The sequence below is a fragment of the Chiloscyllium plagiosum genome, chromosome 6 (genome assembly GCF_004010195.1).
Source record: "Chiloscyllium plagiosum isolate BGI_BamShark_2017 chromosome 6, ASM401019v2, whole genome shotgun sequence".
NCBI lineage: Eukaryota > Metazoa > Chordata > Chondrichthyes > Orectolobiformes > Hemiscylliidae > Chiloscyllium > Chiloscyllium plagiosum.
Window position 1 is genome coordinate 116,829,349 of NC_057715.1, and position 24,693 is coordinate 116,854,041.

Here is a 24,693-nt window from a genome sequence, read left to right on the forward strand (position 1 = left end):
AGGGCATAGGTTTAGGGTGAGGGGGGAAAGATATAAAAGAGACCTAAGGGGCAACATTTTCACAGAGGGTGGTACGTGTATGGAATGAGCTGCCAGAGGAAATGGTGGAGGTTGGTACAATTGCAACATTTAAGAGGCATTTGGATGGGTATATGAATAGGAAGGATTTGGAGGAATATGGGCTAGGTGCTGGCAGGTAGGGCTAGATTGGGTTGGGATATCTGGGTCGGCATGGACGGGTTGCTCTCAAGGGTCTGTTTCCATGCTGTACCTCTGACTCTAATGAATCTAAATGGGAATTCAGGTGAAGCATCGTTATCCAGAGAGTGGGGAGGGTGGGTTGGTGTGAGTTGTGTAGATGCATTTAAAGTGAAGCTGAATAAATACAAGGAAGAAAGAAATGAAAATTTAAGCAGATGGTGCAATGCACTCGAGTGGCAGAAGACTCCTGTGGAGCATCAATGTCACCGTGGGCTAGTTGAGCTGAATGGCTTGTGCTATGTGAATTCTGTTTATTCTTGCTGACTACATACTCCTTATTTGGATATCCTTTGGGCTTTCAGGAATATTTGTTTGAGTTTTACATTCCTTCCTTCCTTTGTTTCTCTTGAAAGGGGCAGAAATGGGTGCGAGGTTGGGTGGAGATGTTAGCTTCCTTTTTGAAGCTGCTATGTAGATGGTACCAATTGTTCTCTTCCTGTGTGTATTTTTCTTTTGCTCCTGCATTTCTGTTCAGGCCATTCAACCAAACACACGCATGAGATGTTCAGAAGCAAGAATGAACACAGTCCCCTGCTGCAGCTTGCTAATGCACTTCTCCTTCCATCCCCAGTAATATCATCGATGTGTCGGCAGCAGATTCCCAGGGAATGGAGCAGCATGAGTACATGGATCGTGCACGACAGTACAGGTGAGGAATGGCTGCTTACCTTAAAGACCCTACCAACCTTCGCATAAACCAAATCATCCGCCACCTCCAAACAGATCCCACCACCAGGAATATATTTCCCTCCCCAACCCTTTTCCGCCTCCCGCAAAGACCGTTCCCTCCGTGACTACCTGGTCAGGTCAACACCCCCCTACGACCCACCCTCCCATCCTGGCACTTTCCCCTGCCACCGCAGGAACTGTAAAACCTGCGCCCACACCACCTCCCTCACCTCTATCCAAGGCCCTAAAGGAACTTTCCACATCCATCAAAGTTTTACTTGCACATCCACTCATATCATTTATTGTGTCCGTTGCTCCCGATGCGGTCCCCTCTATATTGGGGAGACTGGGCGCCTCCGAGCAGAGCGCTTTAGGGAACATCTCCGGGACACCCGCACCAATCAACCACACCTCCCCCTCCCACTCGGCCGAGGACATGGAGGTCCTGGGCCACCTCCATCGCCGCTCCCTCACCACCAGACGCCTGGAGGAAGAACGCCTCATCTTCCGCCTCGGAACACTTCAACCCCAGGGCATCAATATGGACTTCAACAGTTTCCTCATTTCCCCTTCCCCCACCTCACCCTAGTTCCAAACTTCCAGCTCAGCACTGTCCCCATGACTTGTCCGGACTTGTCCTACCTCCATATCTCCTTTTCTTGCTATTCACTCCACCCTCTCCTCCCTGACCTATCACCTTCATCCCCTCCCCCACTCACCCATTGTACTCTATGCTACTTTCTCCCCACCCCCACCCCCCTCTAGCTTATTTCTCCACGCTTCAGGCACACTGCCTTTATTCCTGATGAAGGGCTTTTGCCCGAAACGTCGATTTTGCTGCTCGTCGGATGCTGCCTGAACTGTGCTCTTCCAGCACCACTGATCTAGAATCTGGTTTCCAGCATCTGCAGTCATTGTTTTTACCTCCTTAAAGATCCCCAAGTCAACAGATTCCCTTTTGGCCAAATGTACCAGATATGTTAAACCTGTGATACATGTTGGGCTAGAATTGTTTTGGATTTGCTGCTGGTTATGCTTGAGAACCCCATTGTTGCTTGTTGAAATAGAGACACTGGGAATGTTTACATCCGATTTTTCAAGTTTCATGACATAAAAGCAGAGGTCTGCCTTGAGTCTGCCTTGTCAGTCAGTGAGAATATGACTGATTTGATAAACCTCACTCCACATTCCTGCCTTTTCTCCTTTACCCTTGATTCTCTTATTGATTAACAATCTGTCTCAGCCTTGAATATACTGAATGACCCAGCCTTGATACCCCACCGTGATAAAGAATTCCACAGACACTCACCCCTGACGGAATAAATTCTTATTCATCTGTCTTGTATATGCAGCCCCTTATTCTGAGATGATGTCCTCTGGTCCTCGACTCTCCCACAAGGGAAACCACATCCACCCTGTCAAGTCCCCTTAGAATCTTGTATGTTACAACAAAATCAATTCCCAAACTACTCAACCTTTCCTCCTAAGACAGTCCCTCCATGCCTGGATCAATGCCAGACTGCCTCCAATGTCAGTCTGTCCTTCTTTCGATAAGGGGCCCAAATCTGTCTCCGTATTCCAAGTGTGATCTGCGTGGTTCCTTTAATGGTTTAGCAAGATTTCCCTATTTTTGTACTCCTTTGCTTTGAAATAAAAGCTAACATTCCCTATTACCTACTGAATTTGTAGGCTGTCTTTTTGATTTATGCACGATAACTCCCAGATGTTGTAGCTTTCTCTAGTTTGTTTTTCCATTTAAATAATCTTGACGACTCTATTCTTCCTGCCAAAGTGCATACCCTCATTTTCACACACTATATTCTTTCTGCTAAGTTTTTGCCCAATTGCATTGCCTATATTTCTCTACAAAGAACTTCTGCAACTGCCACTCCAAGCTCCATATCATCCTGACTTGGAATTGTATCACCATTCCTTTGCTGTCAGAGTTAAAATCTGAAAACACCAGACTGCAGCATTTAAGAATTCAAGTCACCTGCACTTTCTTCAGGGCAACCAGGGATGGTCAATAAATTTGGCCCAGTCAGCGGTGCCCACATTCCAGCAGTCAGTTTCTCTTTAGAATTGTAATGTCAATTCTAAAATGCTACATTTTCCTGTAATTTGTCTGATGACTGATAAATGGCACCAATGCCAGTGGGATACTTTGTGACTAATGAGTTATGATCTGGATCATGCTACTGAAAAGGGTGGTCATAATAGATTCAATAATCCCTTTCAAAAGGGCACTGGACAAATTTGTGAAGGGAAATAGTTTCCATAGGTTGAAGTGTTGGATTCTAATTATTAAACTGTTCCTTCAAGGAGCTGCTTCAGGCACAATGGGTTGAGAGGCCTTCTGTATGTATGTTTTGAAGCAGAGATTGGTTACAACTTTCAGCTTTGGTTATTTTTGTCAGCACAAGGTTAGCGATGATCAGTGGATCGACACAGTGTAAGCGAGTCACCTCCCTGCCAACGTTGACCAGTCAACCACACCAGGTTTTGGCCAGTGAGCCCGTACCTCCTTCAGACATTCAGCAGGTATGTGACATTGCCACTCGAGCCAGCGAGGGAGCATGGTTGTGGGGAAGGAGCTGGGAGTGACTTCATGTGCTTATCATTCCTAGCCATGGAATCACTTTCAGACACAAGGTTTGCAAAGGATGCTGTTTGCCTCCTGGTTGGGTGTTTGCTGGAGAGCAGGAGCATGCGTGTGTTCTGGAGTAATATTCTTTTGTAAGGGATGTGGGGAAGACCTTTCTCTTCCTTTAATTGCTGATAGCCTCTTTGATTGGTGGTCTGGGGGTTGGCCTGTTTACAAACTGAATATTGACATTACTGTGTGAACCAGTAAATTGGAAGTGGGGCAGGAATTCTGGTTTGAATTTAGTCAGAAATCTATTTACTTCTAGACTACAGTAATGTCTCCCCAGGGTGATCCATCCAGTATAGTGATGGAGTGGAGTGTGGATGATGTGATAAAATTAATCCCAGTCACTCATAGCAGTATGGCGCAATGAAGGGAGAATGCCAGGAGCAGCACCATGTGTTCCTAAATATGTGGTGCTAAACTTGTGAAACTACAAAGCAAGGACTCCTTGCATGCCAGACAGCAGAAGCAACGAGTGACAGACAGCATTGTGTGATCTCTGTGATCATAGTTCTGCCACATCCAGTCTTGAATGGCAGTGTACAATTAAAACAGCTGACAGGTGGAGCATCCACAAATATCCCCATCCTCTGTGATGGAAGAACCCAGCACATCAGTGCAAAAGATGAAGCTGAAGCATTCACAACAATGTGAATTAGCTAGAAATACCCAATGGATGATCCATCTCAGCCTCTGCCTCTGCCGCCCAGTATCACAAATACCAGTCTTCATTCAAATAAAACAAAAAAAAACCAAACACCGGAGATCTAAAACAGAAATTGCTAAAGAAACTCATGAGTTAGGCAATGGTCTAGTAGTATTATGGCCAGACCATTAAACCAGGGGCTTGGGTAAATGTACTGGATACCTGGATTTCAATCCCACCATGGCAGATGGTGGAATTTGAACTCAATAATAATCTGGAAATAAGAGTCTAATAATCACCATGAAACCATTGTCAATTGTTAGGAAGAATGATCTGGGTCACTCAGCCCTTTAGGGAAGGAAATGTGCCACCCTTACCTAGTCTGACCAACATGTGACTTCAAACTCATGGTAGTGTGGTTGACTTGACTCTTAACTGCCCGATGGGCAATAAATGCTGACGCAGCCAGTGATGCCCATATCCCATGAATGAGCTTTAAGATAAGGCCTGACGGCATCTGTGGAAAAAGAAACCGCTCACATTTCGAGTTTGATTAGTCATCAGAACTGTTTATTTTCAGCTGCTTTGTCAATGACCTTTCCTTTTCCCAGAAGTTCAGCACCAATCATCCCATTTCTGAATATTGCACATTCACAAACCCTCAGATGCTGAAGTGGTTAATGTTAAAATGCAGCATGATCTGGACAGTATCCAGGTTTGGGCTGACACGTAGTAACATTGACACCAGGCAATGATCATCACTATCAAGAGAGAATCTAAGTATTGCTCCTTGACAATCACCATCACTGAATATCCCAATATCAGCACCCTGGGGGAGGGGGGGTGTTACCGTTGAGCAGAAACTGAACTGGTCTTGCCATATGAATAATGGCTACAAGAGCAGTCAGAGGCTGGAATTCTGTCACAAGTAATCACCTCATGACTCCCCAAAGCCTGTCCACCATCAATAAGGGACAAGTCAGTCTGGATGGTGCAGTTCCAACAGCACTCAAAGCTTGACATCATCCAGGACAAAGCAGCCTGTTTGATTTTCATGACATTTGCCACTTCCAACATTCACTTGCTTCACCACCAATGTACAGTAGCAACAGTATATACCATCTACAGGATGCATTACAGCACTTCAAGACTCCACTGACAGCACTTTCCAACCTGTGACCTTTTACTACTCAGAAAGACAATGGCAGCCAATACATGGGAATACCACCACCCACAAGTTCCCCTCCAAGCCACTCATCCTATTGACTTGGAAATATGTTGCTGTTCCTTCAGTGTTGATGGATCAAACTTCCTCCCCTAACAACATTGTGGATATTCCTACATCTCAACGACTGCATTGGTTCAAAGTTCTTTGGCCCTCAATGTTGCGCCAATCCAAGCCCACCTAACCTACACTAGCCCACTATCCTCCATATGCCTATCCAATGCCCGTTTAAATGCCCATAATGAGGGAGAGTCCACCACTGCTACTGGCAGGGCATTCCATGAACTCACGACTCACTGAGTAAAGAATCTACCCCTAACATCTGTCCTATACCTACCACTCCTTAATTTAAAGCTATGCCCCTCGTAATAGCTGACTCCATACGTGAAAAAAGGTTCTCATGGTCAACCCTATCTAAACCCCTAATCATCTTGTACACCTCTATCAAGTCACCCCTAAACCTTCTTTTCTCCAATGAAAACAACCCCAAGTGCCTCAGCCTTTCCTAATACGATCTTTCTACCATACCAGGCAACATCCTGGTAAAACTCCTCTGCACCCGTTCCAGTGCCTCCACATCCTTCCTATAGTATGACGACCAAAACTGCACACAATACTCCAGATGCGGCCACACCAGAGCCTTATACAACTGCAACATGACCTCAGTACTCCAGAACTCAATTCCTCTACCAATAAAAGCCAGTACGCCATATGCCTTCCTCACAAACTTGCTCACCCAACCTTCTAGCCCCTCCTCCAGGTCATTTATAAAATTGACAAACAGCAATGGTCCCAAAACAGATCCTTGCGGAACACCGCTAGTAACTGCACTCCAAGATGAACCTTTACCATAACTACTACCCTCTGTCTTCTTCCAGCCAGCCAATTCCTAATCCAAACCTCCAACTCCCCCTCAATGCTAAACCTCCGTATTTTTTGCAGTAGCCTACCATGGGGAACCTTCTCAAACGCCTTACTAAAATCCATATACACCACATCTACCGCTTTACCATCGTCTACCTCCTTAGTCACCTTCTCAAATAATTCAGTAAGGTTTGTGAGGCACGATGCTGGTGTTTGGATGATGTCTTTGTGGGTGATTCTTGTATTTTGAATTGTTCTTTTTAAATTCCTGTTTTTCCTGTCTCAGATCTCTAAAATCGCTGCTTACGCATCAAGTGCTCTTTCCCAGATCAAAGTGGATGCCAAGGAAGAACTTGTGGTGCAGTTCGCAATCCCCTGATATCTGGACCTGCACCAGATCTGGTTCTGTGAAGACTTTAACATTGGGACTAACTATTCTCAGACAGCCCTAGAGACACCTTCGATGCCAGTGGGCATCTGCACCCGTAAATCACGCCTAGTTTTTTTTAATGAAGCTCCTTATGCTGTAAATTTAGCTGATTTGATTTTTCAAGATTGTGGGTTTTTTTTGAGTAAAAGCTTTAGGTGATTTATGACATGGAGAATTTGAGAAACACCGTTTACCTTCTTTTATCCACATTCTTTTTAATTTGATTTCTGCTACTCACTGACAGACTGTGTATAATTTTTCACCCTGAGGGATAGTGGGCATTTCATTTACTAAATATTGCACCCACCATTAACCTTTGTTCCCTGAAATACGTCCTTCTGTCATGAGATGTTCTTTGGCCTATTTTCCTGTTGAAGTAATATTTTTAATTTCTAATAATGGCTATTTCTGGGGGAGAAAAAACAGCGAACTGTTGGTCATGAATATGTTTGGAGTTGATTTTCTTTTTATACGTTTGACCTGGAGTGAGAATGGGTTCAGAGCATGTGTTGTGCTCAGGTAGTTGAGGCATATGTTGCGATGTGCTAGTGCAGGGGCTTAGCTGTGACTTGACTTGTTGCCACCACTCGTGCTCCTTATTTACTTAAAAGAAAACATTTCTTGAGTTCATTGTGGTTTGGGGGCAGATTTGAACAATTTAGTCGTCTGTTCGTGTTCTTATCTCCCATATTGCCCCAATTGAGTTTTGTCTGAGTTTATTTCAGCTTAGCCATGGGATTAGGGATCAATGTTGGAATGAGATCTCTTCTCCCCACCGTGCTAACTGAGGGGGCAGGCGATTGGAGCGAGATGATGTTGGTTCGTGGGCAGGGTTTTCCACAAGGAACATCTGTTAAGTTATCACCACTAAAACCACCTCTCGGCTATGCAGGCAACAACTAAATGGATTTGGTGGAAAGCTATCAGAAGCTGAACTGGGGGGTAATTTTGAGGGTGGTTGACATTAACGCACTTGCTCACTGTCTATCCTCGCTGAAGTCCTGATGGCAGTTATAAACTTGCATCCACTGACTCACCAGCTTGCCCCATTCACACTAATTAGCTGTGAATCTAAACCAGCTTCTTGGAATCTCATAAAAATGAATGAAAGATGTATTTTCGGGGCTTATAGGTTTAAAATATCCTGTTGAGGTGATTGTGTTTAAATCCTCCATAAAACAGTACACATTTGGCAGGCTGATGGCCTACAGATGTGAGTCTACCCTTTTTCTCCCCTGGGAATTCTATTGAAAATAATTATTTTAACTAATTTTAATTTAGTTTTGAAGATTTTTTCATAGATCCAGAAATCAGGCTTTAACTATTTGCTGTCTGTGGTTTCTGGGAGAGAATCCACTATTCTTGAAGGTATTTTAATTTACTGGATCCGTTGCTACCTGAATTACTTTAATTCTTTATTGCAATTCAAGCTTCAGAAATTGTGGCAAAGAATAGAGAATTGTTACTGCTCGTCCCCAAATCCCATTTTGTTTCCCTTTGCCTTTATAATCAGGTTTAAATTAGATTTGTACCAGTATCTGCTTGTTGGTCTTATGCCCCATTTACTCATCACATCCCTCTTTTCTCACATACCCTACTACTATTACTGCCAGTCATGCTTATTTTCAATGTTCTTTTCCAATTGATTTCCACGAATTAGCTAAAATCCAGGCATTTTAATTTATGGTTTTGACCCAGGATCCATGTTGTAAACAGCTTGTGGCACAACTTCTCTCGGGCGGGGGGGGGGGGGCGGTGTTAGTTTGTTTCCTTGCACTGTTACTGTTACTGGATGCTGAGGATGGGAGGGCACGTGAAATTCAGCTGTTCAGTAGGCACTTTTTTTTTTAAAAAAACTTCATTCACATACTGAGATGTTCAGTTCAACCTGGCCTCTACTTCAGTCACTTCCTGAGGGATAGGACACTTTGGGCTCAATTGGGTTAAGAATTTGAATTCAAACCAGATTCAGGTGACAGCCCTAACTTGAAGATTCTTCTACCCCACCTCTTCACTTCACCTCTTTTCCCAGTCATTTTCAGCTGTTTAATGTTTTGGGCTATTACTTTCTTACTTCCCACAATATCCTCCCTCTCTGAGGAATTCATTCACACTTCAACTGACCTCCATAGCGGGTCTGGTCTGGTCTGCATCGTGTTTTAGGCAAAAAATACTTTATAAACTGGAACTTTAAGACTTTTTTTCCTCTGCCTGCAGTGCAAATATTGTCTATGTAGAATTCAGCAGCTCATGCAGTAAAATCTACGTGTCTCCTATTGATTTCATGTTGGAATGATGTGATTTTTTTAAAAATGGGAATAAAATCAGATTTGACCTTGTGCTTAAACCCTAGTGAAACCTTTCTGCAGTCACCTTGTCTTGCCCTCCTTTTCGTGAAACGACCATTAGATTTCTTCAAAGCCAGCTTCAGATATCATATCAGCAACTGAATCTGTGCTGAGTTATCTGATCATGGCTGCTTATGGGAGACTTTTTTTGTTTGCTGTTGACCCTGGAATTTAGATGATCATACACCAGGAGGTTTCCTGTTTTCTCTGTGGTGATGACATGGGCTGACTTTGGGCTTGGGATTCATGTGTCGTGTATTTTATTGCTGCATAACCTGATGATTCCTGCTTTGTCCACTAAGCAGCCAATTCAGTGAGGTACCAGAGCCTGTGGAACATTGCTTGCCTACCTTCCTTTCTAGGTCAATTTGCTGGAGGAATGGAGGGAGAGGAGGAGCAGAGAGCAGCAATTGTTGCCACAGCATCTATTTAACAAATGGAAATATGAGTTTGTGCCTGGTATGTTGAGAAAAATGTGCTGAATTCAACCTGTTTGAATTGATCTGAAATAAACTTTCCAAGTATGTCATTTTTTTTTTATTATTCTGTACACAGCATTCACTGACAAGGCCAACATTTTTGCTCATCCCTAACTACCCTTGAACTGAGTGGCTTACTCTGCTCATCCAAAGGGTCAACCACATTACTGTGTGGGTTTGGAGTCACATACACCAGAACTCACAATGCCAGCAGATTTCTTTTCCTATAGGACATTGCTGAACAAGGTGGCTTTTAGAACAATATGGCTACTTCATAGTCACCATTAATAAGACTAGCTTTATGTTCCAAAATTGAATGGAATTTAAACTCCTCCAGATGCTGATCTGACTCCTTTTGGCTTCTGTGTCTCCTTAAAAAGCAAGAATATGGCATTTTAGCAAGAGATTTCTCACCTCAGCAGCTTTTTATGTTTCAGATTCTTCAGTTGTATTTGGAGAATTGCCCAATTTTTTCCCTTCAGTCCCATTTTAGTTGTTAAGAGCTATTGGATAGTGGGGTTAGATGGGTGGAGAGAAACACATGCACTCGGCCAGTTGGCGAACTCAGCCAGCTAAACTATTAGGTGTTCCTCTGCTCAGGAACAACCTTGCTCTCGAGTAGGTAAAAACAATGACTGCAGATGCTAGAAACGAGATTCTGGATTAGTGGTGCTGGAAAAGCACAGCAGTTCAGGCAGCATTTGAGGAGCAGTAAAATCGACGTTTCGGGCAAAAGCCCTTCATTAGGAATACAGGCAGAGTGCCTGAAGGGTGGAGAGATAAATGAGGATGGATATTTCTCCACCTTTCAGGCACTCTGCCTGTATTCCTGATGAAGGGCTTTTGCCCGAAATGTCGATTTTACTGCTCCTCAGATGCTGCCTGAAATGCTGTGCTTTTCCACCACCGCTCTCGAGTGCCTGCTGGTTTGTGGAGAACATGTGCTTTCCCATTCTTTTGAGATGAGAATTCATGCAATTCTCTCCCCATTGCCTTGAATTAGACAAGAAATAAATGGACCTTTTCCTTCATGCTTGGGTCTTTTAAACAGGTGAATTATTTTTAGTTCTTTTCCCAGACTTGCTCCTGATTTAAGCTTTCCCTGGATTAGTCTGCTTAACAGCAGATGCTTTTCTGGAACTTCAGAAAGTTCATTTTTGTAGAGTGTTTCAGTTAGCTGCATTTCAACTATGAATAATAAGCTTCCAAATTAAAGTCTCGATCCAGGATTTGAGCACAAAGTCTAAACTGACAATATAGCTGTAGTACAGACAGAATGCTGCATTGTTTGCAGTTGCCATTTCTCTGATGAGATGATAAACAGCCCTACTACCTGTTCAGATGGATGTAAAAATGAAACCCATGAGTGTTTTGAGGTAGAATTAGTGGCATTTTCCTTTGTCCTGGATCAACATCACAAAAACAGATTACTTGGTCATTATCACTGTTTGCTATTTGTGAGAGCATACTGTGCATAAACTGCCTCATTTACAACATAACTGTAATTAAACTTCAAAAGTACTTCATTGGCTGTGAAGTGTTTCACTGACCAGTGGCCATGAAAGATGCTATATAAATGGAAGTCACTTAAAGATCCAATTGATCTGGAGGGTTGATTAAATGTGTTTCCTGCACCTGGACTTAAAATAAATTAAAGGAAGTGAGAACAAAATGTTTTTTTTTAAATAGCAGAATTGCCAGGGAGCTGGGGAGTTTGATATGAATGTTCAGCAAAGCAAGCTGTTCAGCTTTATTGCCCATGTAAATGTTCATGTTCTAAACACTACCTCTCTCCTTTTGGCATCTCACCCTATTACCATATCACCTTATTCATGTTTTTCATGTTTGTCTTGTTTGGTTTTTAATGCATCGTTATGGTGAGTTTCACATTCTCATCACTGTCTCTGTCTCTGGCTAAGGGTTTTCCTGAAATAGAGACAATGTTGGAGGAACTCTACAGGTCTAACAGCGTCTGTGGGAGGAGAAATTAGTTAATCCTTCCAGCCATGGAAGTGAATGCCAAGGGGATAAAAGATGATCAGGAATGTAGTTGAGGTTAAAATCAGGTCAGCCATGCCCACCTTGAATGGACAGGCTCAAAGGGTGGAGCAGCTTACTCTTGTTCCTTGTTTATATGTTTTTAGAATTACAATACTTCCAAAGTATTTTAAATAGCGACCTCTAGTTCTACATTTCCCGTAGACACTTTGGCAAGACCCCTCAGGATCTTGTGTGCTTCAATCATGTTTCCTCTTTCACTTCTAGTCACTTGCTGATACAAGCTGAGGTTATCCGAGCTTTCCATGTAAGACAACCCGCCCATTTGAGTATTTAGTCAAATAAACTCCCATTGAACTGCTTCCAATGAATAAGGAGGCTAATTCTGTACAAAGCACTCCAGATGTGGTCTCACCAGTGTCCTGGATCAGTGAAACATTACCTCCCTAACTTTGTATTCAATTCCCTTTGCAACAAATCATAACATTCTATTAGCTTTCCTAATTGCTTGCAGTTCCTGAACACTGACCTCTTGTGACTTGAGTATTAGGTAACACTGCAACTCTTTCTATTTAGATAAGATGCATTTTTCTTCTTCCTACCAAAATTGACAATTGCTTATCGTGGTAAAATCGACATTTCGGGCAGGAGCTCTTTATCAGGATTCCTGATGAAGGGCTCCTGCCCGAAACATCTATTTTCCTGCTCCTCGGATGCTGCTTGACCTGCTGTGCTTTTCCAGCACCGCTCTAATCTTGACTCTAATCTTCAGCATCTGCAGTCCTCACTTTTGCCTAATTTCTCCTCATACCATGTTTCGGGTAAAATGTTAGACCATTTAATATATTAAAAAAAAGTTTCTCTCTACCATTAACAGATCTGCTAAATATCTTTAATGTTTTGATTTTTTAATTAGGAATAATTTTATTACACTCATTGAGGTTCTGGATAAGATTTTGACACAGTCACAGAATTGATTTCCCAATATAAAATGTGTGTTAATCAGTTAAATGAAAAAGCCAACTTGTCTGTACAGCCCGAGAAGAGCAACAAGGGACTTGTGAATGAAGTGATTGGAGATTTTAAATTAAATGAAGAGTCAGGGTCATAGGAATTTGGAGTGTGAGAAGGCAATTCAATCCTTTGAGTAGCTCCACCATTTAAAATGGTCATGGCTTTTCATATCCTGGTCTCCACTCCACTTTCTTGCCTGATCCCCATAGCCTTTTATCCCTTCTGATTTTCATCAGAAGGTTGATTCTGCCTCCACTGCACTCGGGCAGTGAGTTCCACAGATTCTCAACCCTCTGAGAGAAGTGAAGTCAAATTATGTTAAGTAATTACATCAGAAAGGGAAACTGTTTTGATGACTGACAGTTCCTTGTTTCACAGAATAGCAGAGTAGTGTCAGGCTTTGGTAGTCAGTGCTGATTTACTTGGCGGCCCTTCTGATAACATTGGAGAGAGTAAGGGGTCACCCTTTTAAAAGAAATGAAGGGGTCTTTCTTCATATGGTACTGAATTTATGGAATTCCTTTACCCCAGAGGGCTCTTGAGGCTGGGTCATTTTAAGTATGTTAAGACTGTGGGAATGGAATAAAAGTTGTGAAAAAGGCAGGAAAGTGAAGTTGAGGATAAGGTCAGCCAAGATTTTACTGAAAGGTGGAGTAGATGGGCCAAACAGCCTACTGCTGCTTCTGCATCTTATATGGTCTCTGTTAACCAGCGCACCATGCTGCCTATGATTCCCCGCACTACCTGTAACATGGTTGATAGGGCAACCTTCAGCCTACAATTAGCTTTGGGTTTTTAAATCCAACTCTTACAACTCCAAAAAGACATGTTACTGAGAAGAAATGGGAGAAGGTTATGGAATTGGAAGTCTTGATTCAAGAAACTTTGCACGTGGAAGGGACCAGCTCAAGACAAGGTGTTATTTTCCTTCCAACCTTTGATGGTGTTTCATGCCTACACCCTTCATCCCCACCCCAACACACAGACATTTCTGCTATGTGCCCCCTATCGCCCACTGTCTCCATTTCCTGATTGATGTCGGTGAGACAGCTCCTGTGGCATTTCCATCAGCAAGGCTGCAGCACTCGAGCTATGGTTTGCAGCTGATAATGGCTTTTCCTGTGGAGGAGTCCAATGCAGGGTGGGAGGGGGCAAGAGATTTGATCTGCATTCAAGTGTAATCGTCCTCTATAACCCCTCTCTTCTCTCTGCCCCCTCCCACCATACACACACAATCACAGCCAGAAGGGGAAGAGACACTGAGTAATCTTATTAAGAATAATAAGTGCACAACAAAGTTTTTTTTTATATCAATTAGGGAAAGTTGCAGAAAGAGTTCTCTATTTCTGTGGCTTTGATCCAGCCAGGAATACAGACTGATCAGGTACCAGGAGAAATCCAGTGAGACAGCACCTGGGAATCAGTCGTCGTACTTTCTTCTAGCGATATGCTTGCGTTTGGTGAATGACTTCAGGATAGTGGCAGTAGAACGATCCTGTTTGGTGATTGTGCTGTAGTCTAGTGACTTCAACTGTGGGACAATCCCCACCACATAACTCCTTTGGGGAGGGAATGGGGAAAAGAGAGAAAGAGGCGGAGTGTTAATCTCCTGCAGGTGGAGTATCATTGATCTTTACAGTTGAGGAAAACATTCAACCTGCAGCTATCCCATCAATCCCACTCCCCTTTCACCATCAATTACATTTAAAGAGCACCCTTATTACAGGCTCAATTCAGGATAGAAAATAAATGCTGAGTTGGCCAGCAATGCCTAGGTCTCAAAGAAAGAAAATATTTGAACTTTTCCCCATGTCTATCTTTGTTCTTTTGTGGAATGTGGGGCATCATTTACAGTTGGTTCTTCTATAATGCGATGGTTGCGTTCTTGTGCAACCCCCATTATAGAAAAATCACGCTTTAGAAACAGTGCTTCAAGTGTTGGCAATGTAATCATGTTACAGCCATCTCGCATTTTAAAGGTTGCACTTTAGAAGGTGTCCCCAATTCATCAATCACGTTAACAAAACACATGTTAGAGCAGAATGACCTATGTCGTCTGTGCCCAGTTGATGAGCTGCCATCTTGAATTCCTACAGTCCATTTTCTGTTAGGTTAACCCCAAGATGCCATTGGGAAGGAAGCTACAGGATTTTGTACCAGTGACACCAATAGAATGATAGTATATTTCCAAGTTAGAATGGTGAGTCACTTGGAGGGGAGCTTGTAGGTGGAGGTATTCCCAGAATTGGATGCAATACGTCACCTGAGGCTGAATTAGTGGTTTATGCGTCTAGCCTAACATCCTTGTTTTTGTACTCCTCTATTAATAAAGCCCAGAATTCCATTAACAAACGGCTGACGAGAAGGGTCAAGAAAATGGAAATAAGTACTGTATAATGGATAGGGGGAAACAATCTCTCCCTCTTATTTTTCCAGGTCACTCATTACTTTGATAACTTTAAACAAATCTCTTAGACATGTTCTCTCCAAGGGAGAACAGTCCAAGTACATTGTTATACTCTTGAACATCCTTCCTGAAAGGGCAGATTTAATGGTAATTTTTAAGTAGGAATTGGTTAAATATCTGAAGAGAGAATATTTGCAAGGCTATGAGGCATGAATGGGAAGAATGGATAAAACTAGCTAGATCATTTAAAGAGACTGCAGAAGCACAATGGGCTGAATAACCTCCTAGCATCAAGAGAGTATGGAAGCTGGTCATTCTGGCCATTGAATCCACACTGACCCTCCAAATAGCATCCCACCCAGACCCACCCACTACCTTACCCCCCTGTAACCCTGCATTTTCCCATGGCTAATCCACCTGGCCTGCACATCCCTGGACACTGTGGGCAATTTAGCGTAGTCAATCCACCTAATTGGTAGGTCTTTGGACTGTGGGAGGAAATACAAACAGTCATGAGAAGAACGTGCAAACCCTACAAAATCGCCCAAGGGTGGAATCAATCCCGGTCCTGGCACAGTGTCGCCCTCTGCTGTGTGATTCTAGTATTCCAAGAGAAGTTTTTTCAGTCTGTTGATGACTAAATGTGAGTATGAGGAAGCAGAGAATTCATTCCAGAAGAGGGCAGGGAATGATTTATGATCTGTGTGTTCATGGCATGGCCAATTATACAGAGCTGTTGGCTGGTCTCTCTTGGCACCATTTGCCGAAAAGTAGTGGAGTTATCCTAATACTTTTTCACAATGCCTCTAATAGATTACCTCATTATTTAGTGTGGAACCTATCATGGCCCAAATTGATTGCTGTGTTTCTTCCATTTCAACAGTGACAACATCTTTTAAAAATATTGTTTCATTGGCTCTAAAGTGTTTGGGGACATCCTCAGGAAGTGAAAGGCCCTAAATAAATTCAAGTTCTTTATTTTTGGATGAAAGCACGTGCAAGAATGATTTTTGCACTGCCTGAACCAAACCTGGTGTGCAGTACAGGAGTGTTTATCTCTCCAGACTAGCAACCAGAAAGAGTGAGATTTTAAATGCTATTGGGACAAAGTGCAAAACAAACTCAGTAAGTGTGGAGTTTGGTCACTGGATAACGTGACGGAAAGTTGTCAGACTTTCATCAGAACTCCCGTCCCATAGGAAGGGAGCTTGTCTGCCTTAGACTCAGCCTGAGACTGTTCCTGTCTCCACACCAGCAGGACAATTGGTACGGTTTGCTCATGCTCCCAATTGAATGTGGGTGCTTATAAGATTTGGGGGCAGAAATATGCCATTCAATCCACGAAGACATGCAGTGAGATCATGGCTAATCTGATAAATCTTCAGCTCCACTGTTCTGTCTTTTCCACATAACCCTGATTCTCTTACTGATTAGAAATCTGTCTACCTCAGCCTTGAATATACTAATGGCTCAGGCTCTACAGTCCTCTGCAAAAAAAAATTCTGCTGGTTCACTACCCTCTGTGAGAAGAATTTCCTCACCTCTGTCCAGGACATAGTCAAACAGCTTGTTAATAGCCCACCCTCCCACAATGTTTTGTCACTTTGGTAAGATAGGTAAGGCAGTGTGAAAGTTACCCACTGAATAGACAGAGCCTGTTGGAAGGGGATGTATTTGGTCTTGGATCACCCTAAAATTCACTGAAATGGAAGAGGCACATGTTCCCAGCTGGGTACCTGTATCCTTTGACCAGTTCTAGAGGGTTGCCATGTAGTGTCAGGCTCCGTAGGTGAGGCAATGAGGCCAACTTATCCACCTCATACAGCTCAATGATTTGGTTACCGTGTAGATTGAGAATTTGCAGTTTGGTGCACTGGATGAGGACCTGTTGAGAGATAAGATGGGTGAAAGATGACCATTTGTAAAATTCCCAAAACAAAGTGACATTGGCGTCATTTTATATTCAAATGTTACTTATTCATTTATTCCTACATTTATTAGTGATAATGCTACTCTACAGGACAAAGACAGTCAGCATTTATACCAGAGGTCTGGAAATAACCCTAAGTATTTTTATATCTGCTGCCTGAAGCATGTACTAAGACTGTCAAATATATTTCATGTAAGACTAATGCCATCCCCCTTATCCCCCTCCTGGCCACCCACAGCCAGAAGACTCTGGTTTGGAGTTCGGCTCAAACAAACATTCAAACAATCTTTCAACATCAGAAGATCCTCTACAGCTGTTGATCAGGTTCACGGTGCACTCTGAATACAACAATCTCACAAAACAGCGGCACAAAGCAGGGGTTGGAAGGTAATGTTCAAACACAGCGGAAATCACTTCACGGCAATTAAGAAGACACCTTCACAACAGGGAAGGAGGGTACTTATTTTTAAAGACTGTGAACTGTGATCTGGAACACAGCCTGAAAAGGGTGGTGGAAGCAGAGTTACTGGTAGCTTTCAAAAGCGAATTGGATTTAAAAATTTGTAAGTTTTGCAGATTTTTTGGGAGAGAGAGAGTAGGAATGTGGGAATAATTGGAGAGTTGTAAAGAGCTAGCATGGGTTGGCTGGGCTGAATGGTCTCTAATGTTGTATGATTCTACAGGATGGGAGCATTGCATTATTTGAGGTGCCACTTACTCTTACAACCAAGCCAATCAGAAAATAGCAAAACATCAAACTAGATTTCTATAGCAGGGTTTTAGGATGTAAATTAGTACATTAGTGCAGTAAAGACCATTTAGACACAATATTCAATCCAATGCACCAGTCAGGTATTCCTGTTTTTGGATTGATATTAAACAAAATGCAAAGCATTGCAAGTGCTGAAAATCAAACAAAACTAGAAATTGCTGGAAAACTTCAGCAGGTCTGGCAGCACCTGTGGAGAGAAAGCAGAGTCAGTGTTTTGGATCCAGTGACCCTTCTTCAGAACTTGAGTCCTCTATTACATTGATGTGTTTTTCACATCCCGAGGTACTTCACAAGTATATAATAACATGAATGGTGAAGTGATTAAAATTGGAGATGCAAAAGAAGGTAGAATTGGAGCAATACAGAGGTATGGGAAAGTTGTTGGGGTGGAAAAGGTTACATTGGTGGCTTATATTCTTAAAGACCCTTCAGTGTAATAAAACAACCCGACCTCCTTATAAATTACACTGGACACTGAATCACATTGCCCACAGAAGATCAGGTGACGAAAAGCTGAGTTCATTTTAAGAAGCTGTGAAGGAGAAAGAAGATTGAGAGAGGGGTTTTCAGAGCTTGGTGCTCAGTCAGCTGAAGATATGGTCACAAATGATGGCACTATTAAAGTCTAGGATGCACAGTATTGTAGGGGCTGGAAGATGTTGGGAGGCAAGGGTACACCACCACCTGCAAGTTCCCTTCCAAACCCAGTCACCGTCCTGAATTAGAAGTATGTCACCATTCCTTCATGGTCACTAGGTCGAAATCGAGGTCACTACCTCTCCAATGGCATTGAGTACACCAAATAGGCTGCAGCAGTTCAAGGCAGCAGCTCACCACCCACCTTCTCAAGGCAACTATGAATGGGCAATAAATTCAGGCTCCGAAGCAATGCCCACATGAACAAATTTATAAAAAACGTTTGCAGAAAAAGAGACAGTAGATGGGTCTGGTGGAGGTTGTGAGATAGGGATAAGTGAGGCCATTGGGCTTTGAAAACATGGATGAGAATTTTAAAATCTGATGTACTACTGGACCAAGAGAGCCAGTATAGCACAATGAACAGAAGGGGTAATAAGTGAACAGAATTTGGGACAAAATGACAAAAACAGCAGAGTTTTGGATGACCTCAAGTTTGAGTATATACCATATGAATGCCAGACAGAAGTGGATGTCAAGTCTGGAAGTGACAAAGCATAAAAGTTTCAGCAGCATTGATGAGACAGTGGTGAAGATCGAGAATGTTATGGAGGTGACAGTAAGCGGTTATACTGATGCTGATAATAGGACAGTAGGAGCAGGCCATTTGCTAATGGTCCGGAAGCAGGAAGACCATAAGACATAGGAGCGGAAGCAAGGCCATTCGGCCCATCGAGTCCACTCCGCCATTCAATCATGGCTGATGGGCATTTCAACTCCACTTACCCCATTCTCCCCGTAGCCCTTAATTCCTTGTGACATCAAGAATTTATCAATTTCTGCCTTGAAGACATTTAGCGTTCCAGCCTCCACTGCACTCTGTGGCAATGTATTCCACAGGCCCACCACTCTCTGGCTGAAGAAATATCCCCGCATTTCTGGTCTGAATTTACCCCCTCTAATTCTAAGGCTGTGTCCACGGGTCCTAGTCTCCTCGCCTAACGGAAACAATTTCCTAGCGTCCACCCTCTCCAAGCCATCTCTCAAGGAATTAAGGGATATGGGGAGAGTCAGTGCTTTTATATTCTAACCCTCTTGAGATAATTGACAACATTGCATTCACTTTTTTAATCACGGACTCAACCTGCATGTTTACCTTTAGAGAATCCTCAACTAGCACTCCCAGATCCCTCTTTACTTTGGCTTTACGAATTTTCTCACTGTTTAGAAAGTAATCCATGCTTCTATTCTTTTTCCCAAAGTGCAAGACCTCGCATTTGCTCACATTGAATTCCATCAACCATTTCCTGGACCACTCTTCCAAACTGTCTAGATCCTTCTGCAGCCTCCCCACTTCCTCAGTACTACCTGCCTGTCCACCTAACTTTGTATCGTCGGCAAACGGTGGGTTTGTGGGCAGCACGGTGGCACAGTGGTTAGCACTGCTGCCTCACAGCGCCAGAGACCCGGGTTCAATTCCCGCCTCAAGCGACTGACTGTGTGGAGTTTGTACGTTCTCCCGTGTCTGCGTGGGTTTCCTCCGGGTGCTCCGGTTTCCTCCCACAGTCCAAAGATGTGCAGGGTCAGGTGAATTGGCCATACTAAATTGCCCCTAGTGTTAGGTAAGGGGTAAATGTAGGGGTATGGGTGGGTTTCGCTTCGGCGGGTCAGTGTGGACTTGTTGGGCCGAAGGGCCTGTTTCCACACTGTAATCTAATCTAATCTAATCAAACTTCGCTGGAATTCCCCCAGTCCCTTCATCCAGATCATTAATATATAATGTGAATCATTAATATATAATGTGAAGAGAAGCCATTACAAGTGATTTTCTGGCTGTGATGAAATAAAGAAGAAATAATCTGTGTATGCATGAAGCTTGTCTCGATGGCTATTGAAGGTGGCCAGTGGAGAAAATTTGTTTGATTTCAATGCAACTAAAGAAACCCTAGCAATTACCTACAGGGTCAATATTGGGAAAGCTGTTGAAGGAGAGGTCAATCCAAAATAAACGTTCTGGTTCCACAAGCAAGGCATCAACCACCTGCTGCAGTCCACTGAGGTCACACAGACGGTTGTGGCTCAGACGCAAGGAGCAGCTCTTCAGCTTCTTATTCTCTGTGTACTCATTCGGTCTGAAGCCAGTCCGTGGGGTCAGTTTGACGCAGTCTGCATGATGGAGAGAAAGAGTGAGAAAGGAGACTAAACTGCCCTGGAAGCTCATTCTACAATAAAACACACTGTCACTGAGCTAATTATCAAATCCAAACTTGTTTTGTAGCATAGATTGATGTAATAAAGATCTGTGTTGGCCCTTCACTGTACTGTTCCCAAACTAACCCTGCTACCCCACTCTTTCCTTAGATCCCCATATTATTCTTGAACTACACTAATTGAATTTATACAGCACCTTTGAAGCAATAGTGTCCCAAGGTGTTTCACTGAGACATTATGCAACAAGACATGACAGTGAGCCATACAAGGAGGTATAAGGACAACTGAACAAATGCTTGATTAAAGAGGATTTAAGCAACATCTTAAAGGGGAACACAGAGAGAGGAGTGGAAAGGTTCAGGGAGGGAATTCTACCCTTGCTACCCTCAGTAACCTGGGATTTGTGCCATCTAAATGTGGTGATGTGTCCAAATTAAATCATCCTATCCTCCTTTATTTTTGTCCCATTCAGATTCCCAGCAACTTTATTTACTGTAGCTTTAGGGTTACAATCATATCTTCTCCACTTTCCGTATCCCCAACAACAGATGCGTTTCTAATCCATCCCACCACTCCTTTTTATGGCTAATATTCTAAGAGAGAAAATTGCAAATAATGAGCTGTTGGAAATTTGAAACAAAAACTAAAAATATTGCAAATGCTTATCAAGTCAGGCAGCATCTATGGAGAAGGAGAGGCAGAATTAACAGGTAGGAATTTCTTCTTGGGTTGGGAACAGAAGACTGCTACATCCAGAACCTATTTTTGTGTGGTTAGATACAGTCATTGGCCATAATTTCACAGGGGATCATCCTTCATTGGCACAGAGATGGGTTTGGTTTGTTTTCTGGGGTGGCGTGGTTGGATGGATGTTTCACTACTAGCATGCAGTATACATTTTAAAAGACAAGATCATAATATTATTACAACACTGAGGTGAACCCTCTGTTACAGAAAAACCTGAACACCAAGAAAACTTTGCCTTGCCTTGTAATCTGTTAAGATATGAGTGACAGAGAACTCTCAAATTCCATTATTTAAAGAAAATAACATTAATTTATCTTTTAACTCTAAAAGTGAACATTAAACAACAACTATTCATAACTCTAAGCCCCCCTTTCTCTGAACTGCTTACTATCTGCCCCTAACTCTATAACAATATGCTGTTCTAATAAGACAATTAAATTATATCAACTTAATTTCAAAACCACACAGCTGCTGTCTTTTTCTGTCTTCCCTCTGCCAGCTAAGGATCTCCCTGGGTCATCTTCTTTCTTTTTACTGCGAGTATGTTTCATACGAAAAGATACCTTTGATAGAGAATGTTTCCTAATTTCTTGGAGAGCAAGATGTTAGCTCTCCATATTTTTCTGTCTTAATGGCAGTTGCTCTTTCTCCAATTTTCAAAATGTCTGCATTTTTATACCCCAGCATCGATCATCTCATTGGTTTGATGTTGGCAAAACAATAAATTCAAATGCGATTGGGTTTTAGTATCCTGGGGCATAATTTAAACTGATTGGCTAGCTGTAACAATTGATGTTTGCTAGACAATATGTTAGCTAGACAATATGTTGACAATATGTTATAGAATGCAACTTTTAAAAAAAGGTTTTGTGATTTACACATGAAAGAAGTGAAACTATCATGGTATTCGAACAGATGAAAGACTCAATAGACAATCAAGGTATTTTTCAAAGTATAATTTCAGTTACATCACACTGTAAATTTTTGCTATAAATTCTGTGCCTTACAATTGTGTCCTCCACAACCACCTGATGAAGGAGCAGTGCTCCGAAAGCTAGTGTGCTTCCAATTAAACCTGTTGGACTATAACCTGGTGTTGTGTGATTTTTAACTTTGTACACCCCAGTCCAACACCGGCATCTCCAAATCATGACTTCAATTTTCCAGTACACTCTGAGTCTGCCAACTAGTCATATACGTAGGTGCTTGTAAGCTTTCAGTTCAGAATAGCATTCTGTCTCTCTTAAAGGTACAGTACATGCTTTCAACTTCATAACAATACCATTACTGTATCATATCATGTGACCCAGGACATAAAGTCTCAGTCTCCATCTTCATTGAGGCCACTTGAAGCATGACACAACGGTGAAGCACATTACCATTTGTCAAACAGCTTACTTAGTATTATTCCAGATGCTGGTGTGCCATAATAAATGTTAATTCTTTCTGTGGTATGTTGCTCATGTCTAGTTCTTATGGGAGTTCCAGAAGTATTGCCATATCAGATATAAATACCCCACTGAAGGCTAAAACCCACATTCACAATGGCAGATCAGAATGTGTAGGCTGATTTAAATACACCTTGGCATCAATTGCTATGTTTGCCATTCTTTGCTTTCCCTTCAGATTGGAAAAATGCCTCTGCAGATGCAGAGGCCTGGAATTCAGGCCAGGACATCTCCTTGATTCACACATGCAAATTGGGAGGTACTTTAAACATGAGGAAGAGTTGAGAGGTCCTGTTCCCAGAGGCTGGCAGCAGGTGGTCACCTACCCAAACCAAGCAGACATGGATGGAGATTACAGACACAGGTAGCAGATGAAGCGTTATGTCCAGAAACTGGAGGGATTCAACAACCTGTCTCACTTTGACACTGAGATTGTAATAATAATTGCAGAGGACAGTCTTCTAGGTACCTCCCCTCCAGCTGACCAACCTCAGGATGCATGTTGCTCTTAAACATGGGAAATGTGTATGCACAGCCCATTTCCTGACCCCTCAGTCTGCATCAGAGATCTTGTATGGGCACATCAGTTCACTACAATATACAAGCTGCTGCTCATGATGAAGGTTTCTGTCACCATTCTCTAAGCATGGGAAACTCCAAGGCCTGTTCAATCTAATGGCAGAGTGTGACTAACTGTCTACCTATTCTTTGTGGTTGACAAGATCTAGTTTATTGCAAGTTAGCAACAAGTAACCATTTATATTGATATGATCAACACTATTAGAGTTTGAGGAGGTTCAAATGTCAGATCTCATTTCTCTGAAATCATAAACTGATCTGTCCGCATCTCAGCATCATAGTGGGTGGATGCTATGACACTGCTTAATATTAACCCTTTCAGACTCCTGTACAACAAGAGCTGTATTGCATTTCACATATGATATGGCAGCACTTATAAACGGGCCAAGTATCGCTTAAACCAGCTCTCTCACACCTTGCAACAGTAAAGATACAATCACTTTAGTAGGTCCTCATACCTGGGTGATGAACAGATCCCCAGTGAGCAGGAGGTGATGCCAAAAACAAAGTCAGCCAAGAGCTGTCCCCCTCAGAGGATGCAGGTCAGATATAGCACCACTGATGCTGGGCACATTAAGCCTCCTTTCTAAACCAGCTCTCATATCTTGGAGGCCCAAGGCAACACACAGTCATGGATGCAGAATGGAGAGCACCATGGCTCAGGGCTTCAAGTGCATTTGCTCCTTCACTGAGTGTGGCCAACCCCAAAGTGGAGAGTGACAGTATTTAGAGTTGTGCACTTTACAGCTGTGACCAATCAATGATATTGATAGGAGACATTGGGAGCATTTGTGCAGTGATGGAGGCTACCCCTGTAATAATGCTAGTGCAGAAGCCTCCAGAGATGGCCCATGGAAATCTCCACATCCAGGATAATTGCAACCATCCCACTTCCTCTTTCAGGCCGATTCCTAGGACGGCAGGACTGACAAATGAAAAGTGACTGGATCAGTTAGGACTATATTCATTGGAGTTTAGAAGAGTGAGGAATGATGTAATGGAAACCTATAAAATTCTAACAGCAATACTGAAGGTAAATATTCCTGATGAGCAGCGAGTCCAGAACCAGGGGTCACAGTCTAAAGATACAGGGCAGGCCATTTAGGACTGAGACGAGGAGAAACGTCACCACCCAGAGTGTGGGGAGCCTGTGGAATTCCCGAACACAGAATGCGGTGAGGCCAAAACATTGAATGTTTTCAAGAAGATAGATATAATTCTTAGGACTAAAATCAAATGGAATGTGAGAAAGTGGGAACAGGATCCTGAGTTGAATGATTAGCTATGATCATTTTGAATAGCAGAGCAGGCTCAAAAGGCCATAGGGCCAACTCCTACTTTCTATGTTTCTTGTAGAGAGGAGAGTAGCCATCTCTCCA

General features: G+C 42.7%; 2 protein-coding genes across 3 annotated transcripts in view; one reads left to right on the forward strand and one right to left on the reverse strand.

Moving 5' to 3' along the window:
- The window catches only part of lamtor1 (late endosomal/lysosomal adaptor, MAPK and MTOR activator 1), a 25,763-nt gene extending 16,141 nt beyond the window's left edge, over positions 1-9,622 (forward strand). Inside the window, exons 3-5 of the mRNA XM_043692527.1 lie at positions 833-910; positions 3,348-3,471; positions 6,602-9,622. Of these exons, the coding sequence (XP_043548462.1) occupies positions 833-910; positions 3,348-3,471; positions 6,602-6,694 (295 nt within the window). The 3' untranslated portion in view covers positions 6,695-9,622. The remainder of the gene's footprint in view (positions 1-832; positions 911-3,347; positions 3,472-6,601) is intronic.
- Positions 9,623-12,457: 2,835 nt separating this feature from the next.
- The window catches only part of lrrc51 (leucine rich repeat containing 51), a 32,771-nt gene continuing 20,535 nt past the window's right edge, over positions 12,458-24,693 (reverse strand). For both annotated transcript variants that reach the window (XM_043692534.1, XM_043692535.1), the window contains exons 3-5: positions 20,290-20,495; positions 16,728-16,876; positions 12,458-14,143 (exon numbers count right to left, since the gene is read on the reverse strand). In XM_043692534.1, the coding sequence (XP_043548469.1) occupies positions 14,005-14,143; positions 16,728-16,876; positions 20,290-20,495 (494 nt within the window). In that variant the 3' untranslated portion in view covers positions 12,458-14,004. The remainder of the gene's footprint in view (positions 14,144-16,727; positions 16,877-20,289; positions 20,496-24,693) is intronic.